The following is an 18,382-nucleotide window of genomic DNA, read 5'->3' as shown; positions in this document are numbered from 1 at the left end:
AATTCAGAGAGAACAATGACAAAACAGAGCTAGGAAGTATTTCAAAAAAAATGTTAAATCTCACTTATAAAAGAAATGCAAAATAAATAAAACCATAATATGTTTTATCAATTAGATAAGCAGAGATTAAGAAGTTTGGTAATATGCTGGGTGAGGTGGCTCACTCCTATAATTCCTAGCTACGTGGGAGGCGGAGGTAGCAGGATCCAGTTGCTTGATGCCAGAAATTTGAGACCAACATGGGCAACATAGCAAGACCCTGTCTCTAAAAACATTTAACAAAATTATGGTGCATACCTATAGTCCCAGGTACTCAGGAGGCTGGGAGGTAGGAGGATTACTTGAGCCTAAGAGCTGGAAGCTGCAATGAACTATGATAACACCACTGCACTCTAGTCCAGCAACACAGGAAGACTCTGTCTTTAAAAAAAAAAGAAGTTGTGTGGGGGGGGTGGTAGCTCATGCCTGTAATCTTAGCACTCTGGGAGGCCAAGGCAGGTGGATTACTTGAGCTCAGGAGTTCGAGACCAGCTGGAACAAGAGGGAGACCCCATCACTAAAAATTAGCCAGGCATTGTTGTAGGCACCTATAGTCCTAGCTACTTGGGAGACTAAGGCAAGTGGATCGCTTGAGCCTAAAAGTTTGAGGTTGCTGTGAGCTATGATGCCATGAAGCTTTACCCAGGGCAACAAAGTGAGATTCTGTCTCAAAAAAAAAAGTTTGATAATACATAATCAAATACATCTGGTCTGGGAGGTGTGATTAAACCAGAACTCTTATACTTTCTTGGAAACATATGTTTGTACAGTATAGTGCAGGTTCTGATTTGGAAACGCATTCTGTATGTACACTTGCCCATGCGTCAGAAATGTCATGTGTACAAGGGTACCCATTGCAGCATTGTAATAGCAGCAGGGTGGAAATAAGGCAAATGTCTAGCCATAGGGAATTGGGAAACTAGAAAAATGTATTATGGTGTATCCATAGAAAGTATTGTACAACTACTTCTTTTTTTGAGACAGAGTCTCACTATGTCGCCCTGAGTAGAGTGCTGTGGCATCACAGTTCACAGCAACCTCAAACTCTTGGGCTTAAGCAATTTTCTTGCCTCAGCCTCCAAAGTAGCTGGGAGTACAGGTGCTGACCACAACGCCTGGCTATTTTTTGATTGCAGTTGTTATTGTTGTTTGGCAGGCCCAGGCTGGGTTCAAACCTGCCAGCTCTAATGTATGTGGCTGGTACCATAGCTGCTGAGCTACAGGTGTTGAGCCATTGTACACCTATTGAAAAGATTGAGGCTGGGGGCGGCACCTGTGGCTCAGCGGGTAGGGCGCCGGTCCCATATGCCAGAGGTGGCGGATTCAAACCCAGCCCCGGCCAAAAAAAAAAAAAAAAAGAAAAGATTGAGGCAACTGTATATGTAATGATATGACGCTATCTCCACTATATAGTTAAGGATAAAAACCAGGGTATAGAACAGAGGGTATAATATATTCCTACCTGCATTTTGAAAAAAAAAAAAAAAAAGAATAAGTGTGTGTCTATAAAATATCTCCAAAATTATATCAAATCAATTGGTTGCCATGAAGAGGGAAACTTGGTGACAAAGTGATGATACGAGAAGGTGACTTATTGTCACTCTATTCCCATTTGTAGCTTTTAGATGCTATACCACATATGCTTAAATTGCCTATTCAAAACATTTTTTCTTTCTTTTTTTTTTTTTTTTAGAGACAGGGGCTTACTTTATCGCCCTTGGTAGAGTGTTGTGGCATCACAGCTCACAGCAACCTTAAACTCCTAAGCGTAAGCGATTCTCTTGCTTCAGCCTCCAAAGTAGCTGGGACTACAGTTGCCTGCCAGAACGCCTGGCTATTTTTTTGTTGTACTGGGGCCGGGTTTGAACCTGCCACCCTTGGTATATGGGGCCGGCACCCTACCCACTGAGCTACAGGCACCGCCTGCCTGTTCAAATTTTATTAATTAATTAAAATCAAATGTGTCATGATCCAAACTGAAAAAAGTCAGTCTTAATTTCTGTCTCAGAACATACAGGTGGATATTCTAGTGGATGGCAGATCAAAATATGAAAATCAATCCTTAGATGGATTGCAGATTGAAATGTAAAACAGTAAAGCTTTTAGAAGAAATGGAAGATTGCTCGGCGCTCATGCCTATAATCCTAACACTTGGGAGGCCGAGACGGGTGGGTTGCCTGAGTTCACGGGTTCAAGGCCAGCCTAAGCCAAAGTGAGACCTCATCTCTAAAAATAACTGGGTGTTGTGGTGCCCAAGAGAATCGCCTGAGCCCAAGAGTTTGAGATTGCTGTGAGCTAGGATGCCACAACACTCTATCAAGGGTGACAAAGTGAGACTCTGTCTCAAAAAAAAAAAAAAAAGAAGAAGAAGAAATGGAAGATCTTCCATAACCTTGGAAATTGCAAGAGTTTTTTTTAACAGGACACAAAAAGCATGAACCATATAGGAAAAAAATTAGATATGTTGGACTATATTAAGATTAGGAACTCTTATTAAAAGACACCATTAAGGAAGTAAAAAGGCAAGCTACAGACTGGAATAAGACATTTGCAATACATTTATTTGACTCATATTCTAGATATGAGTCTTAAGTTAAGACCTCTGACACAGGGCAGCACCTGTGGCTCAGTAGGGCACTGGCCCCATAAACTGAGGGTGGCGGGTTCAAACCCGGCCCTGGCCAAACTGCAACAAAAAAATAGCCAGGCGTTGTGGCAGGCGCCTGTAGTTCCAGCTAGTCGGGAGGCTGAGGCAAGAGAATCACCTAAGCCCAAGAGCTGGAGGTTGCTGTGAGCTGTGATGCCACCACACTCTACCAAGGGCGACAAAATGAGACTCTGGGGGCGGGGGTGGGGGGGGACCCTCTGACACAAACAGTAAGGAAAGAGCAGACAGTTCAGTGGAAAAATGGGCAAAATATTTGAACAGATATTTCACAAAACAGGATATCCAAATGGCCAGTAAACATGAAGAGGTGTTCAGCAGCATTAGTCATCAGGAAAATGAAGACAAAAAACTACCAGCAGAGTGAGTAAAATAAGAAAGATTAACAGGGTGTAATGGTGCTGAAGATATTGAGCACATTTTCCTATGGTGGGAAAAGTGAATTGGTACAACCACTTTGGAAAATGGTTGTCAGTGTCTATTAAGGTTAAATGTGTGATTTCCTCTGACCTGGCAAGTCCAGTCTTAAGTATATATCCAACAGAAGTCCATGCACATGGTCACCAAAAGATATCTACTAGAATGTTAATAGTAGTTTTATTGAAAATAGCCCCAAACTGCAAATGAATGGAATGCAGTGTCCAAAAAAATGGAAAAAGAAATTACGATGTATTTGGAAAATGGAATGGTACATAGCTATGAGGAAAATAATCTACAAATATACAATAATATAGATGAAACTCATAAACAGGATGTTGAGTCAAAATAGCCAGACATGTAAGAGTTTCCCTCCTGGGCGGCGCCTGTGGCTCAAGGAGTAGGGCGCCGGTCCCATATGCCGGAGGTGGTGGGTTCAGGCCCAGCCCCGGCCAAAAAAAAAAAAAGGAGTTTCCCTCCTAAAAGTCCATTCGTACATATTACAGTAACAAACCAAACAAATGATGTTTCAAGTCAGGGAAGCAGTTTTTCTTGTTGAGAGGGAATAGCTAGAAGAAAGGACACGAGGAAGGCTCCTGGGGTGCTGGTAGCTAGCTGTCTTTTTCATTGTATGTATGTTACAGAAAATAAAAGTTTAAAAGGACCGGAACAAATTTTTCTAAAACTAGGGATAAAGACAAGATAATTTTTTTTTTTTTTTTTTGTAGAAACAGAGTCTCACTTTACTGCCCTCGGTAGAGTGCTATGGCGTCACACGGCTCACAGCAACCTCCAGCTCTTGGGCTTATGTGATTCTCTTGCCTCAGCCTCCCAAGCAGCTGGGACTACAGGCGCCCGCCACAACACCCGGCTATTTTTTTGTTGCAGTTTGGCCGGGGCTGGGTTTGAACCCACCACCCTCAGTATATGGAGCCGGTGCCTACTCACTGAGCCACAGGCACTGCCCAAGACAAGATAATTTTAATAGTTCTGTGTTTTATTGTTCAACTTCTCTGGTTTTATTTGATTTTGTTATTAGTTGAAAAAAAGTCTTTCCCTTAAAAATGAATGAGGGTGTCTTTTACCCTTCCAGCCTCCTCTCGTTGCACATTCCAAGGTATTAGGAAAGGCTATGACAGTGGGATGTTTTTCTTTAGTTGTATTTTCCCCCACATATATTGGTTGACTCTTAACTAAGTTGAGGCCCAGTGGAAAGAAGGGAAAGGCTTGAAAACAAGGCTGGGCCGAAGATGAGTTGAAAAGATGAGAATGGGTCAATCAACTTTGAATGTTTTAGCATGTTGCTAAAAATGTGGAGGAGGCAGGGTCCCATGGCTTGCACCTGTAATCGTAGCACTCTGGGAGGCCAAGGGGGTGGATTGCTTAAGCTCGGGAATTCAAGACCAATGGAGCCAGAGCAAGACCTCATCTCTAAAAATAGCCAGGCATTGTGGGGGGCGCCTATAGTCCCAGCTACTGGGGAGGCTGAGGCAAGAGGATTGCTTAAGCCCAAGAGTTTGTGGTTGCTGTGAGCTGTGATCCCACAGCTTTCTACCCAGGGTGACAAAGTGAGACTCTGTCTCAAAAAAATAAAAAACAAAATAAATAAAATAAAAGGGGGAGGAGATTTAAAAGTAGGGGAGCTTGCTACCTCACCCGGGGAACTATCACAGTTGGTGACACCCAGGCCAGCCCTCTAGATCCTTCTCACTCATCTTCACCAGTTCCACTTACTTCAGACTAACTGCTGGTGCTCAATTTAGCCTAACATACTTAAACTTTTTGGATCACATATCTTAAAAGAACTTGGGAAAAATTCTATGTCACTCATTTACTTTTAAATTGATACCCAAAGGTTTTGTATATAAGTTTCAATCAGTTTAGTTTTCTAAAAAGGAGGTATAATAGAAAGTAATGAATATTTTAGAACACGAAGATAAGGATCAACTGCTAGAATCAGTAATTTCATGGTATGATTTGATAGTTATTAAACACCTTGTGAATGAAAAGCACACTGAATCATCCAAAAGAAATGAATACAATTTTAAGCTGCTTCTTTATCTTGAACTTCTTGATAGTCCTGCAATATATGTCAGTTCTAGTTAAAAGAATCAACCTCACTAACCTGTAACTCCTTATATATCCTGAATTCAGAATACCCCAGTTCAGGCCTTCACAGACAACTTTAGTGGGAAAATTTCTAGCTTGTGAACTCTCACCTGGGATCTTTCCCAATACTTAGTTGTCTGAGATGAAGACTAACATATATTGCCAACCCATATATTGGGTTTCTAATGGAAGATTTAGCCTCTATCAGAACATGCCCAACAGAGAGCGATAGGAAATGCTGTGGGTTTTTTCACTGATTAATAAGTTTTGTTTGTCTCCTCAAAATCTTTCACATCCCAGAACAAGTCCCATAGTAGTGTGGGATGGCAATACATGTCAGTCTTCAACCCTGACAAGTAAGTGTTGGGAAAGATCCCATCTGAGAGGTCAGAAGCTAGAAATTTCCCCACTAAAATTGTCTGTGAATGTTTATTTCTTAGAAAGTCTTTGTTTGAAGTTTGGAGACTGCTATGATAGGTGTTTGAACAAGTAGCTAAAATAAACAGATGTCTTGTCTCCTTTGGCTTCACATGTAAACAGTCGAGGAATCCAGAATATCAAAGGTTACATTCAGCCTGTGGCTTCCATGTTTTTAATGGGAAGATAGAATTTATTGTTGATACATAAATAATTTCTACTGGGAGAAAATTACATAACTGAAAGTTAAGTCTGTTGAAGCCTAAAATATGCTTTTGTATATTTGAATTTTGGAAACGTGATTTCTCAAAAATGGGCCTATAAAAATACCTAACTAATTTAGTGAATTTCATTTGATAAAGTTATGTGGATTTTGGCAATCACATCTTACAATTTTATGATAATATAGTTATTTATAAATATGTGTAATAATACACAAAGTAGTGTGTGGTTTTTGTTTTTGTTTGTTTTTTTTTTTGTGAGACAGTCTTGCTCTGTTGCCCTGGGTAGAGTGTAGTGGCATCATCATAGCTCACTGCAACCTCAAACTCCTGTCTCAAGCAATCCTCCTACCTCAGCCTCCCAAATAGGTGGGACTACAAGTGTGCACCATGACCGCCAGCTCACTTTTTTCTATTTTTAGTAGAGAAGGGGTCTTGCTTTTGCTCGGGATAGTCTTGAACGCCCATGCTCAAGTGATCATCCTGTGTCAGCCTCCCAAAGTGTTAGGATTATAGGCATGAGCCACTGCATTCTGCCATAAAGTAGGGTGCTTTTTAAATAAAATTTAGGGTATAGAAATTTTATTTAATTATAATTACTGGATGGGGTAATTATAAAGACTTCTACTGAGCAACCTTACCTATTAAAGTTTTCCTACATAGGATAATTGGTATAAATAAAATGCTTTTTATTTTGTACTTTAGAATCAGAAATTACATTTCCTATTTTGTTTTATATTAACCCCAGATATTGGGCAGCACCTGTGGCTCAGTGAGTAGGGCCCTGGCCCCATATACCGAGGGCGGCGAGTTCGAACCCAGCCCCAGCCAAACTGCAACAACAGCAAAAAAAATGGCCAAGCATTGTGGCCGGCGCCTGTAGTCCCAGCTTCTTGGGAGGCTGAGGCAAGAGATTCACCTAAGCCCAAGAGCTAGAGGTTACTATGAGCTGTGATGTCATAGCACTCTACCGAGGGCAACAAAGTGAGACTCTGTCTCTAAAAAATAATAATAGTAAACTAAAAAATAAAAATAAAATAAAAACCAACCACAGATACCAGTAGGATAACCTAGGGTTTTTTATCACACAATTTCATTTTTAGGGTTCGTCTTTTAAATTTCACCCAGATTATCTCTGACATAGTAGTAGTGATTTTTACCAAGATGTTTTTATTATTAATGTTGACCTTAAATTTAAATTAACATTTTTATTGAAATGGAACCATTTAAATGATATCATTAAACTTGACCATTACAAAAAATTGGTCAATATATAGTAGGATTTCCTACTTAGGACATAGGCACTACAACTTTGTTTCTTAAAATGTACTCTTTCAGACTTTATCATGAGCACCAGAGGTACTGGTTAAAATGCATATTCCTAGACCTGCCACCTAGTAATCTACATTTTGTTTGAGCATCCTGAGCAAATCTGAAGCACAGTAAAGTGTGAGGACTGCTACTCTGAAATATTGGTACTTAATCATGGATGATCCATACCAGAAAAAGGCCTTTTAACTCCTCAGCAGAATATAAATAATAAATTAATAAAATAAAATTATGTATCCAGGAGACATACCCCCTTTCTTACATCTTGACTATAATTGCCTAATTCATATTTAATTCTCCAATCTTTATAGCTATGATGTTTTATCCTAACCCTCCAACATACTAAATATTTTTATCACTTATTGCAAACTGCCCTGCAATTATATATAGCATACTTACAAGCTGTGTTTACCTGAATTGTTATAGAATAAGTATCTGATTAACCAGCGTAAAAGACCTGCGTAGTCATTATTTAATATAGGTTTTTAATGATGTGTTAAAATAACAAACATATTTTTAGTTAAACTCAACAAAATGGAACCAGTACAACCTCTGGTTTCACAAATGAAGTTATTCAGAACGAGTTTATCAGCGCTAATGGGCCCTTGTACACGGCAGTAAGATAAATAACACATTTCAGTCCTACATTTTTCCTAAAACGAAAGCTGTCTCTAATCTCCGTCTTTCCACAAACCTTCACACACTAGACTATGTGCCAGTGACACGAGAAGCTCGTTTTGCTTGTAATGGGCTGTACACTTGTCTAGTGCATCATTTGTGAAACTGGAGTTGGCTTAGACAGGTATGTAAATAACATTTATCAGTAATCTCTGTAAAACTGATTCCTTCTTTCCCTTGTCATTAGAGAAGGAAACTTTATTTCAGAGTAGAAAGTGCATTGTCTGAACTCATCAACACCCTCTTTATTCCTCCCCCCCAATTTGTTGCAGACCAGGATGAAAGAGCAGCTGAGCTCAGCAGGGAGCAGAACGAGAAAACCATCCGGAGCACGCAGACCGCGCTCCGCAATTTCCGTGAGTTCCTCATCTCCAAGTATCCTTCTGAGACAAGAGAGATTTATGTCATCCCTTGCAAGGAGTTGGATGCCTACCTTGCGTCTTTCTTTGTTGATGCCAGGCAGAAGGATGGGTCTGAATATGAACCCAACAGCTTGGCCAATTACCAGTGTGGGCTTGAAAGGTACCTGAAAGAACACAGGTATGGCTACAGTATCACTAGGGATAAGGAATTCAAGCGTTCCCAAGAGGCCCTGAAACAGAAGCAAATTGAACTCCGCTGCAAAGGAAAAGGAAATAAGCCACACAAGTCCATGAAGCTCACCTTTGCTGATGAGCTCATCCTGCGTAAGCGGGGGCTGCTAAGCCGATATAATCCTGAGGGTTTGCTCAACCTAGTCTGGCTCAACAACACAAAAGCTTTTGGGCACTGCACAGGATTCCACGGATCTACCTTGAAATGGGGTGACATCCGGCTCCGGGTGACAGAAACAGGCCTGGAGTACTTGGAGTGGATGGGTCAGGACACTGGGGACCTGAATGCCAAAACCAAGAGGGGGGGAACAGACTCGCGTGTGTATGCCACCCAACACGCCCCACAAACCTGCCCAGTGCAGGACTATAAGGAGTATGCTCAGCGGCGGCCTCCTGCCATGCGCTATGAGGATGCCCCCTTCTACCTATCCATCAAGCCAGTCGTGAACTTGGCAGCTCTGCATTGGTACAATTGCCAAGCTCTTGGTAAGAACAAGCTGGCCAAGATGGTGAAGACCATGTGTGAAAAGGGCAACATCCCGGGCAGGAAAACTAACTTCAGTGTGTATCAAAGCTGTAGCACTTTGTCCGAGGCCCAGAGCAACCAGTTGGTGCTTATCTGTAACAATCTGAGCCAGCAGGCCGCCCAGTCAGTGGCTGGACACTCCAACAGTGGCAATTTCATCGTCTCCGCCTCCTATGACTCTTCCTCAGACACTGCTTGACCAGGTGGCTTGAGCAAGACCCAGTTTTGTTACTGTGTCCAGAGAAACTGGGATTGATTATACACTACTTTTCATTCCCTTTCCTCTGCCATCAGTGTTAATTAACTTTATAAAAATATAAATATATATTTTTCTTTTTACAAATAAGCCAATGGAGATAATTTAGTATGACAGTATTTATAGGTTTAAGGCAAATGTACTTGTGGGTGATTAAATGTAATTACTGTCACAGACTGTACAAAACCATAGTGGTTCTCAGGCAACGCAAAATAGAGAAGGAATCCTGTTTTTTTCTTTTTTTAACTGTCAAAAAGGAAACAGTCATCCTTGACGCTTGTATCCTCAACTCCTGCTTTTCTGTCCCACTCCACCTCGCATTTTTAGTGTCCTTAATAAGTGGCTTTATTTTTTTAATTTAAAAATTTTTATGCTACTCGAGAGGAGTCAGCAGTAACTTTACTGCTTACATAAAACTGTATTTAGCCAGGTCCAAAGTATGAAAGTGTTTTATAAGCTCAGCATCGATGTATTTAATATTCTTTTTTTAATTTATTAGAATTTTAGCTCTCGTGCCTCATTTTTTGCAGTGTACGAAAGTCTAGATGTTTACTGTCTTTTTGGGAGGAAGAGGAGTAGAAGGAGGGAATAAAGGTGCCATTCTTTTAGGAAGATAACATAATTTTAAAATAATATGCAAAGTCTGATATCGTGGCAAAAAAGACTGTTACATAGTTCATTTTTACTGTTGTTCTTGAGGCTGGATGGACTGTTTTTTTTGTCCCTAAGAAATCAGTATAAATGAAGTTTGATTACTGGATAAGAAGAAATTTAAAACTATTAAAGCTTTAAAAGTGTTCCTAAGCATTACTTGTGTATCAAGCATAAAGAAAAGGTAGAGAATGGAAAAGTCTTAACTAAAAATCTAGAAGCACTAGTCAAGACAACAAAAAAATTCATCCTTTTCAAAGTTCAAACCCCTGAATTATTTATTTATATGCATTAAACTTCAGCCTCTTTTCCCCAGGGGGTTTCTTGACTGTAGTTGAGATCAAAGGAATATTGACACTCATTTTAAGTAACAATATTCTGTTGCCAGGTTTTGCTGAATTCTAAACATTCTTGAAAATGTGTGAGTTTCTTCTACAGTAAATATAAATTCATTTTTCTGCGATATCCTGCAATTATAATAGTAATAATTTTGGTTAAGCATTTGTGGTGATTTTTCCAAGGTCTTTGTTTTCAAGTTTTGAAGCCTGTGGTAAATTGTTAGTTAAGATACTAACTAACCATACATCAAAAATACCATACATTTAGACATTAAACCTCCTGTTCTCCTTATTCTATAGCTGGTCCGTTAAAACTAGGTTCCTATCCTTTATAATCATTAACACACATAAACTCCAAACCTTAATTGGTTTGTTGGATGTGGATTTCTATTGGGAGATAATTTGTTCTTCAAAGACCTCCTAATTGACATTAGCTAGGAAGGTAGGGGGTATTTTATGTATTAATTTTTTGTATGAGCAGGGCAAATACTCTGATTTGTCTGCTTAAATCATCATGGAGCTGAGCTTTCCCTTGGCTAGGCGGCTCTTTGCAACACTAAGTTGTAAGCGTGTAACAACCCATTCCTCAAAGCTGTGACTTCTCTTTTGGCTCAGGAGTGGGAAGTCTGCTGTAGACTTTGTGTGGTGGAATTAGCTTCATTTTCATGACTTTCCCTCCGTAGAGAAGCATTCATTTACATATGCAGAAAGAAGAAAGAAGAGCAAAGGATGTCTTGCTTTATTTTTTGTATTAATATTGATGATAGCTGCCATTTTTGAGCCAGTTAGTGTGCCAGCACTGTACTCAGTGAATTAGATGCGTCACATACATAAGTAATAGTTACTGATTATTTAAAAATTAGAAAATACAGATAAGGATAAGGAAAATAAATATATACTCATAAATTTGCTAGCCAAAGATGAATACTGTTAACATTTTGGCAAATATTTCTTCAGATGAATTTCAGTATATACATATTTAATTCTCTATACATTATCCTAGTGCTTTTGGCAACTTTGAAAAGAAGGTGAGTTATCTCCGAAAAATGGTGAGATCAAGGTGGGTCGATTAGATTACAGCTAAGGAAATGGCAGTCTGTCATCTCAGTCCAGAGTTTTTCTTTCTCAGTACCAGCTTATAATTAGTTCCCAGTGATTTGAGCCAGAGATGGGGACTCAGTGTCTTACCATCCCTCTGATTAAAGGGACAGCTGAGTGATCTTTCCCGTGGCACTGTGTCTTGGAGTCCCCCACCCTCCAGACATTCTGAATCATAATGCCTCTTTCAGTTCTTTTAACAAAACCTTCCTTTTCTCCTTATCCTACAGCTGGGCCATAAGTGTACAAGACAGCCTACTTCAAGGGAACTCTTGTTAAAAAATAGTTATTTTTATGGGCATTACCTCGTTTTTAAAAAAAAGATCTCTGTAAAAAAAAGAAACATGGTTGTGCATTATAGTTTTTAATTGACATGGTTTCTAAATTCTTGATATGTTTTTGACAGCAAAGTAAGTTTGTCTTAGGGAGAAAGGGCAGTTAGTACGCACTGAGAAAGAACTAAAAAATTGTGAATCCCTGTTTATGTTTATTGAGGTACTGAAATGAAAATCTGTCTCTTGCTTCATCATCCTGCATTTTCATTTAGAAGAACACGATTAAATTGAGAATGTGAATTATTTCTTATTTATGTGTATTTTGCTCTGATAAACCAAACAGAAACACTGTGATATAGATTCAGAAGATTCTTTTTTTCTGAAGAATGGCTTGGTTAGAAACACAGCCACATTATAGTATTTTTTTGAATTGATTAAAATATGAAAAATCTGCAACTACCTCTAAATTTTGTGTTTTTGTCTATACAATACTGAGGACATACCGCTGCCAGATACTTTTTTTATTATTTGGTATTTTAACTTGAGAAACAAACAAACATGTTCACATTGTGGCAGAGGTAGATGTCAAAATTGTAGATGAGCAAAACCCCGAACATTTAATGCGTTTATCACAACCGAATGTGCTACCTTTTTAGATAATCCCATGGTTCAAATAAAACCATATTTACAAAGTGTACATTTTACACTCTTAATGGGATCTGAGAAATCCTCCAGTGTCCCTCACATAACTCTGGAAGTTTTGCACTGTTTATAACAAAAACACTGAACCAACCTGTCGACATTTGGATGATGTAACTAAATAATTTGATCTTTCTTCCATGTTTATGTAAGCAACTATTAAAAACCATAGATGTTAGCAATTATTTTTAAAAACCATAATTTTGAAAAAGAGATATTTAGGATGTTTATCCAAGACAGCTTATTCTAAGATTATATTTGTTGTCATGGTTATTAGAGCTAGTCAGAGTATGATTCATAAATATATATCAACTATTTATTTTATAATTATGTTTCCCTGTGTTAAATTTATCCTATGTTAACTCACTGCCTGGTCTACTAAAGAATAGTCTGAAAATTTTGTAGCATAGATCAGGCCTGTTTGGTTTTTCAGTTAGATTATTGTTAGGTGAAACTTCCATAGCATTTATTAGTGTGAGCCATAGGGCTTAGCTCCCAGCTGCCATGAAATCAATGACTTTATTGAGATGAAAATTTATAGTCACATCAACAAATATTATTGAGCAGCTAGGGTCTAGACACTGAAAGAGGTACAAAAATGAATAAAACAGTCCCTCTTCTCGAAGACTTTATTAAAGATACCATAATAAAAGTTTTATTTCATTTTTGAGAGCCCACAAAAACTCCATGCCAGTAGTATTTGGCGTAGTTTCCTAAACATTATACTTGTGCAGTTTGTCCATTATTTATTTATTGAATATGTTGGTTTGCTGCAGAATGCATAATACTGCTTTGAGCATTTCCTGGAACATCTTCTTTTAGAGCCCATTTTAAAATCGGTAATAAGGTGAAGCCACTTCTGTACCATCTGTGGTGTTTACATAGGTACACACATGCATAAGATTTGTCATCAACCACTGTCATTTATTGAGCCTTTACTGTGTGCCATTGTACTAAGTGCTTCTATGAGTTGTTTCACTAACTTCTCACAATAGTTCTATTATGTATCATTATTTCTCTTTTATAAATGAGGAAGTCCAGAGAAGTCAGATGGGTTGCTCATGTCACAGTTAACGCAAAAGAGCATCAGTATCTGAAACTGGATCCGGATCCAGATTCAGCCCTGTCCTTTTCTGCTGCAGCAGCCTGCTCAAGAAGTGATTTGCTGTACTTCTGTAGACCCTCTAAAATGACAAATTATAAATTAAATCTCTAGTGTAATAACATCTTTAGTATTCATTGAACTCTGAATTGATTGAGATTGGTGCCATCACCTGGCTTGTTTGTTAGCAAATTATTCAGGCCCCCTTACTATAGTTATTTTGAGATGGGACAGCCAGCAGAGTTTGTTCTCCCAGGTCACCAGTAGAGAGCAGAAGTTTGTGTCACTCTTTATTAGAGAACACTTAAATTTGTCACGGAGGTGAGGGTATACGTACCCAAGGAATTATGTATTTAAGTGATTGTCATTTATTTTTACCCCAAATAAAACCAGAAACCAAATTTCAGACAAGTTTGCTAAAGTGCAGACAGGGAAGGGGAAGTTGTGGCCAGAGAGAATGCCTCTCTTATGCCTATAAGCCAATACTGCCATCAACCAGTAACCAACTAAACCCTGGTTGCTGGTCTACCATGGACAGTAGAGTTTGATCTTGCCTGCAGATTTGGTGCCAGCAAATGAACAGTATTAATAGAGGATTCTGTTATTGTTGCTGTTGTTTGGGGGGAGGGGGTTAGTGAGTTAGGATTACTACAGCAGCTTTTAGGGGAAAAATACTATCCCTGTGATTCCCAGAATTAGAGATAGACTATGAAACTGTTCAGATTTTTTGTAGTTTGTTGATTATCTCCACAGTTTAGTGGGAGACAAACATTTTAGAATTAATCCATCTCTCTTCTTTCTGGTTTTATCTATAGGAAAGCTATATTTTGATCTTTATTTCTCTAGCCAAAACAATCCATAAACAAAACTCTCTACCATATGATAGAGGAAGTAAATTTCCAAGACTCTGGGAGAAAGGTCAAGGGGAATATATGATAATTTATTGCAGAAAGATATTTTTTAAAAGGTTAGTTCATTAAAAAAATAGTTACAGATACTAAAGAATTGACAAGTTCTCTGTCAGTTTAGGAAATATTTCCCAAATAGAAGTCCTTTGTGCAAAATATATCTCTGCACATCTACCATTTGATGTGGTGCAGATAAACAATTACTTATTAAGGCTCACCACCGTAGCACAGTGGTTATGGCTCCAGCCACATATACCAAAGGTGGCGGGTTCAAACCCAGCCTGGGCCAGCTAAACAACTGCAAAAAAAATAGCTGGGCGTTGTGGCAGGCACCTGTAGTCCCAGCTACTTGGGAGGCTGAGGCAAGAAAATCACTTAAGCCTAGGATTTTGAGGTTGCTGTGACACCATGGCACTCTACTGAGGGCGACACAGTGAGACTCTGTTGCAAAAAAAAAAAATTACTTATTAAGAAATGCACATTGTCAAGGGTCTCTTTAGATGTTTGTTTTTGTTTTTTATTTAATGCTTTTCCTTCCCTCTGGGATCCGGCAGAGATGATACGAGTGCATACCTTTTCATAAAGGAAAGTGATGAAGCTAGAATAACTTTAGAGATCCTTATTATCAAACAGCATAGGGGTAAAGTTATACATTGCAGGTATCATCCTGTTGGTGGTTGTGTAGTTCTAGTGATGTAACAGAAAAGGGGGGATGATACAAACTCCCTACAACTCTTGATTTCACTTCTCTAAACAGAGGAAGAGAAGGTATCAAAAGTTTCTTATTTAAATTGACCAATTGGGCCTGCCAACCCTGGTTTGGTGCTGAAGATTACATCTTTTTTTGTTGTTTGAGACAGTGTCTCTGGTGCTTGAGCTAAAGTACAATAGTATCGTCACAGTCGATGCAACCTGGTGTGCACCCACCAAGCCCAGCTAATATTTTAATTTTTTATAGCGATGGAGTTTCCATATGCTGCTCAGGTGAACTCCCGGCCTCACAAAATCCTTTCCCCTTGGCCTCCCAAAATAGTAGGATTACAAGCATAAATCACCATGCCCCGCCAAAGATTGCATTATTTTTCAAAAGATAGCGGGGGTTTTTTTAACTTTTTTTTTTTTTTTTGTAGAGACAGAGTCTCACTGTACCGCCCTCGGGTAGAGTGCCATGATGTCACACGGCTCACAGCAACCTCTAACTCTTGGGCTTACGCAATTCTCTTGCCTCAGTCTCCCGAGCAGCTGGGACTACAGGCGCCCACCACAACACCCGGCTATTTTTTTGTTGCAGTTTGGCCGGGGCTGGGTTTGAACCCACCACCCTCGGCATATGGGGCCGGCACCCTACTCACTGAGCCACAGGCGTGGCCCAAAAGATAGCATTTTAATACATTTAAATTGGGCAGCACCTGTGGCTCAAAGGAGTAGGGCGCTGGCCCCATATGCCGGAGGTGGCGGGTTCAAGCCCAGCCCCAGCCAAAAACTGTAAAAAAAACATTTAAATTGAGTTTTTATGTGAACTATAACTTTGTCTAATTAAAATCAGAGTATTATTTAGGTCAGAGTCCCAATTTGATCAGAATATTAATTAGGTCAGAGAATTAATGTAAGTCATTGCCTTTGTTGAATTACAGTCACAGAAGCCAGACTTGGAAAGGACCCAAGAGAGCATCCTGCCCCTGAGTTTTTAGTGCTGTGAAGAGTCGTGGTCACTGTGGCCTCTGGAGGGAGAAATTGGAGAGGGCAAGGAAATTGGAAATAGCAAAGAGAAAACATCCTCAAACAAAGATTCCCCAGGAATGCTCATGTCTCCTATTCTCCTGCTGTTCCTTGTTGAGACTAGACTGACTGAACTGCTGTTACCTCTATTCGCATCCTTCGTGTGCTGGCTGTAAAATAAGATTGGAAACATCTAATCTAATCACCTCATTCACAGACAAGGAAACCTGTCCAGAGTGATGAGATGAATGCTTAGGTGCTCACACCTGTTTTGGATGTGAGCCTTACCTTGTTAGGGTTAGAGCCAGGACTGGAACCCAGGCACCCTGACGTCCTGTCTATCGAGTTTAGGGAGGAAAACAACCCTACGTTTCCATTGAGTTAGAGTATATATATTTTTTTGTTTTCCAAATTGTGGTTGTTTTTTAAACTCACAAATTTCTATTAGAAGTACATTTAAACTGCCAGTTTCCAATAGGCTATTTTTGAACGTGAAGTTTTACTTTTCATTGTGTTGTTATATCCTGATTTTAGCAGCTTCTTTTGAAATTTGTTAGGATAATATAAACGCAGTTATTCCTTTATTCTAAGGAACATCTCTTGGCCTACTCCATTACTACATTTATATTTAGTTGGGGTTTTTTTCCCCCTTTCTCTCTCTCTCTTTCTCCCTTTTTGGTAGAACAGGTCTTGCAATGTTGTTCAGGCTGGTCTTCAACTCCTAGCCTCAAGTGATCCTCCCACCTTTGCCTCCCAAAGTGCTGGGATTTCAGGTGTGAACCACTGTACCCAGCCTTTATTTTTCAATTATGGATGGAAAATAAACTGTTCACAAATCTATGACTTGAATTCCAGTTATAGATTTGTAGATAGTAAACTAGAAAGTAACTTTTTATTTAATTTGGTATTTACTTGATATCGAGCTACACAGTATCTATATTATTGGTTTTCAGTGCAAGCTTTTGTAGTCTGTGAAAAGTTTTAAAACTTACATTTGAAAGTTTGGGACATACCCTCGAGTCAAGGAGATCAAATTTCTGTCAACATAATTAGGATGTTTCTGAAGTGAATTTATTTAGAAATAGTAAAGGAAAAAATAATGGAAACTAATGACAGAGTCCTATAGCAGTAAGATGTAAAAATACAAATAATTTTTATTTCATTATATTATCTTGCTTATTCTTCTGAAAAGGAATTCAAGCATAAATACTAAAAGTTTCGCAGATTTTTATTTTACAAATTATATTTGCAAGATCATACTTGAAAGAAAGATCAAATTTCAGCCTGTTTTTAAAAGTTACAATGTAATTATTTGTTTTTTTATGGAATGTTGAATCTTGCTAGACTTCCAATGTTTGTCTTAGTATTACACTGGAATTAGAGAGCATTTTTACCATGGCATTCATTTCAATAAGAGCTTTGAAAATGTTTTGGCATAATTTATTTGTTTGTGGTAAATAGGATTAAGGAGATAGGAATCAGCAATATAGACTCCTAACAGTAATTGTGCATACTGTATTTTAGTGACTTTTATGCCTGTTTATTTTCTGTAATTCTTACATTTTATAAATCAAATACCGCAGTGTACTTCCACTAGAAATTAATTTATAATTGATTATTTATACTAGATAAAGTAGCAAGTCCATGTTTAGTATTAATCCACCCAGATTAACTTTATCTAACTGAACTTTTGTATCTATAGTCCATTATATTGCAACTTTTTAAATAACATTTTTAACAAGAGAACTTTGTTTTATAAAGCATTTGTTACAAAAAAAAACCCATCTTGCCAAAAACCATTACAATTTCTATGCATTGTGTAATAGTCAGTGATGTCATTGTTGAGATTTTGCATGTTGTTATAGGTGCTCTTTCGTATGTGTTTGTGGTGTTTGTTTATATGGAATTGTTAACCATTGCTGCTATCACTTACTGTAGTTAAACTGAAAAACTGTGTTAAAAGGCTGTGCCAGTCAACATTTGTATGTGTGACCTGAGTATGTACTTTGTTGTTTCACATTTTGAACCAGCCCTTAGTGGCCTCTACAGAAGGAAACACTGTGGTTGTCAAAGTGGTGCCAAACTTGAGAATCTTGTGTCAAATGTATAATTCCAGGGTAGGTCAGCTTTTCTCCCACACTTTACCAACTCTTTGAAAGCAAAACATTTGCAAAAAGAAAAGGAAAGCAAGAATTCTGAACTTTTCTAGCGCTCCCTCCCTTAAAATTTTAAATCTTTTTATTTTCTGATACTTGAACACCTTACAGAAAAATCCAGTAGAGTGACAACAGAGCAGGATTCCCCTTGACCTGGGTATTCTTAGGCTGAACAAAGTAACAACA

The 18,382-nt window shown here is 38.6% G+C and overlaps 1 protein-coding gene across 2 annotated transcripts in view; it reads left to right on the top strand.

The window, feature by feature from the left end:
* The window catches only part of KIAA1958 (KIAA1958 ortholog), a 162,679-nt gene that overhangs the window by 115,322 nt on the left and 28,975 nt on the right, over positions 1 to 18,382 (top strand). The window contains exon 3 of one of the 2 annotated variants that reach the window (XM_053565723.1): positions 8,148 to 8,231. The exons of the other annotated variant lie outside the window; for it this stretch is intronic. Coding sequence (XP_053421698.1) covers positions 8,148 to 8,231 — 84 coding nt within the window. The remainder of the gene's footprint in view (positions 1 to 8,147; positions 8,232 to 18,382) is intronic. 2 annotated transcript variants of the gene reach the window in all.

Source organism: Nycticebus coucang, chromosome 2 (assembly GCF_027406575.1).
Source record: "Nycticebus coucang isolate mNycCou1 chromosome 2, mNycCou1.pri, whole genome shotgun sequence".
In the NCBI taxonomy this organism is placed as follows: Eukaryota; Metazoa; Chordata; class Mammalia; order Primates; family Lorisidae; genus Nycticebus; species Nycticebus coucang.
This window is presented reverse-complemented; position numbering and strand designations above follow the sequence as displayed.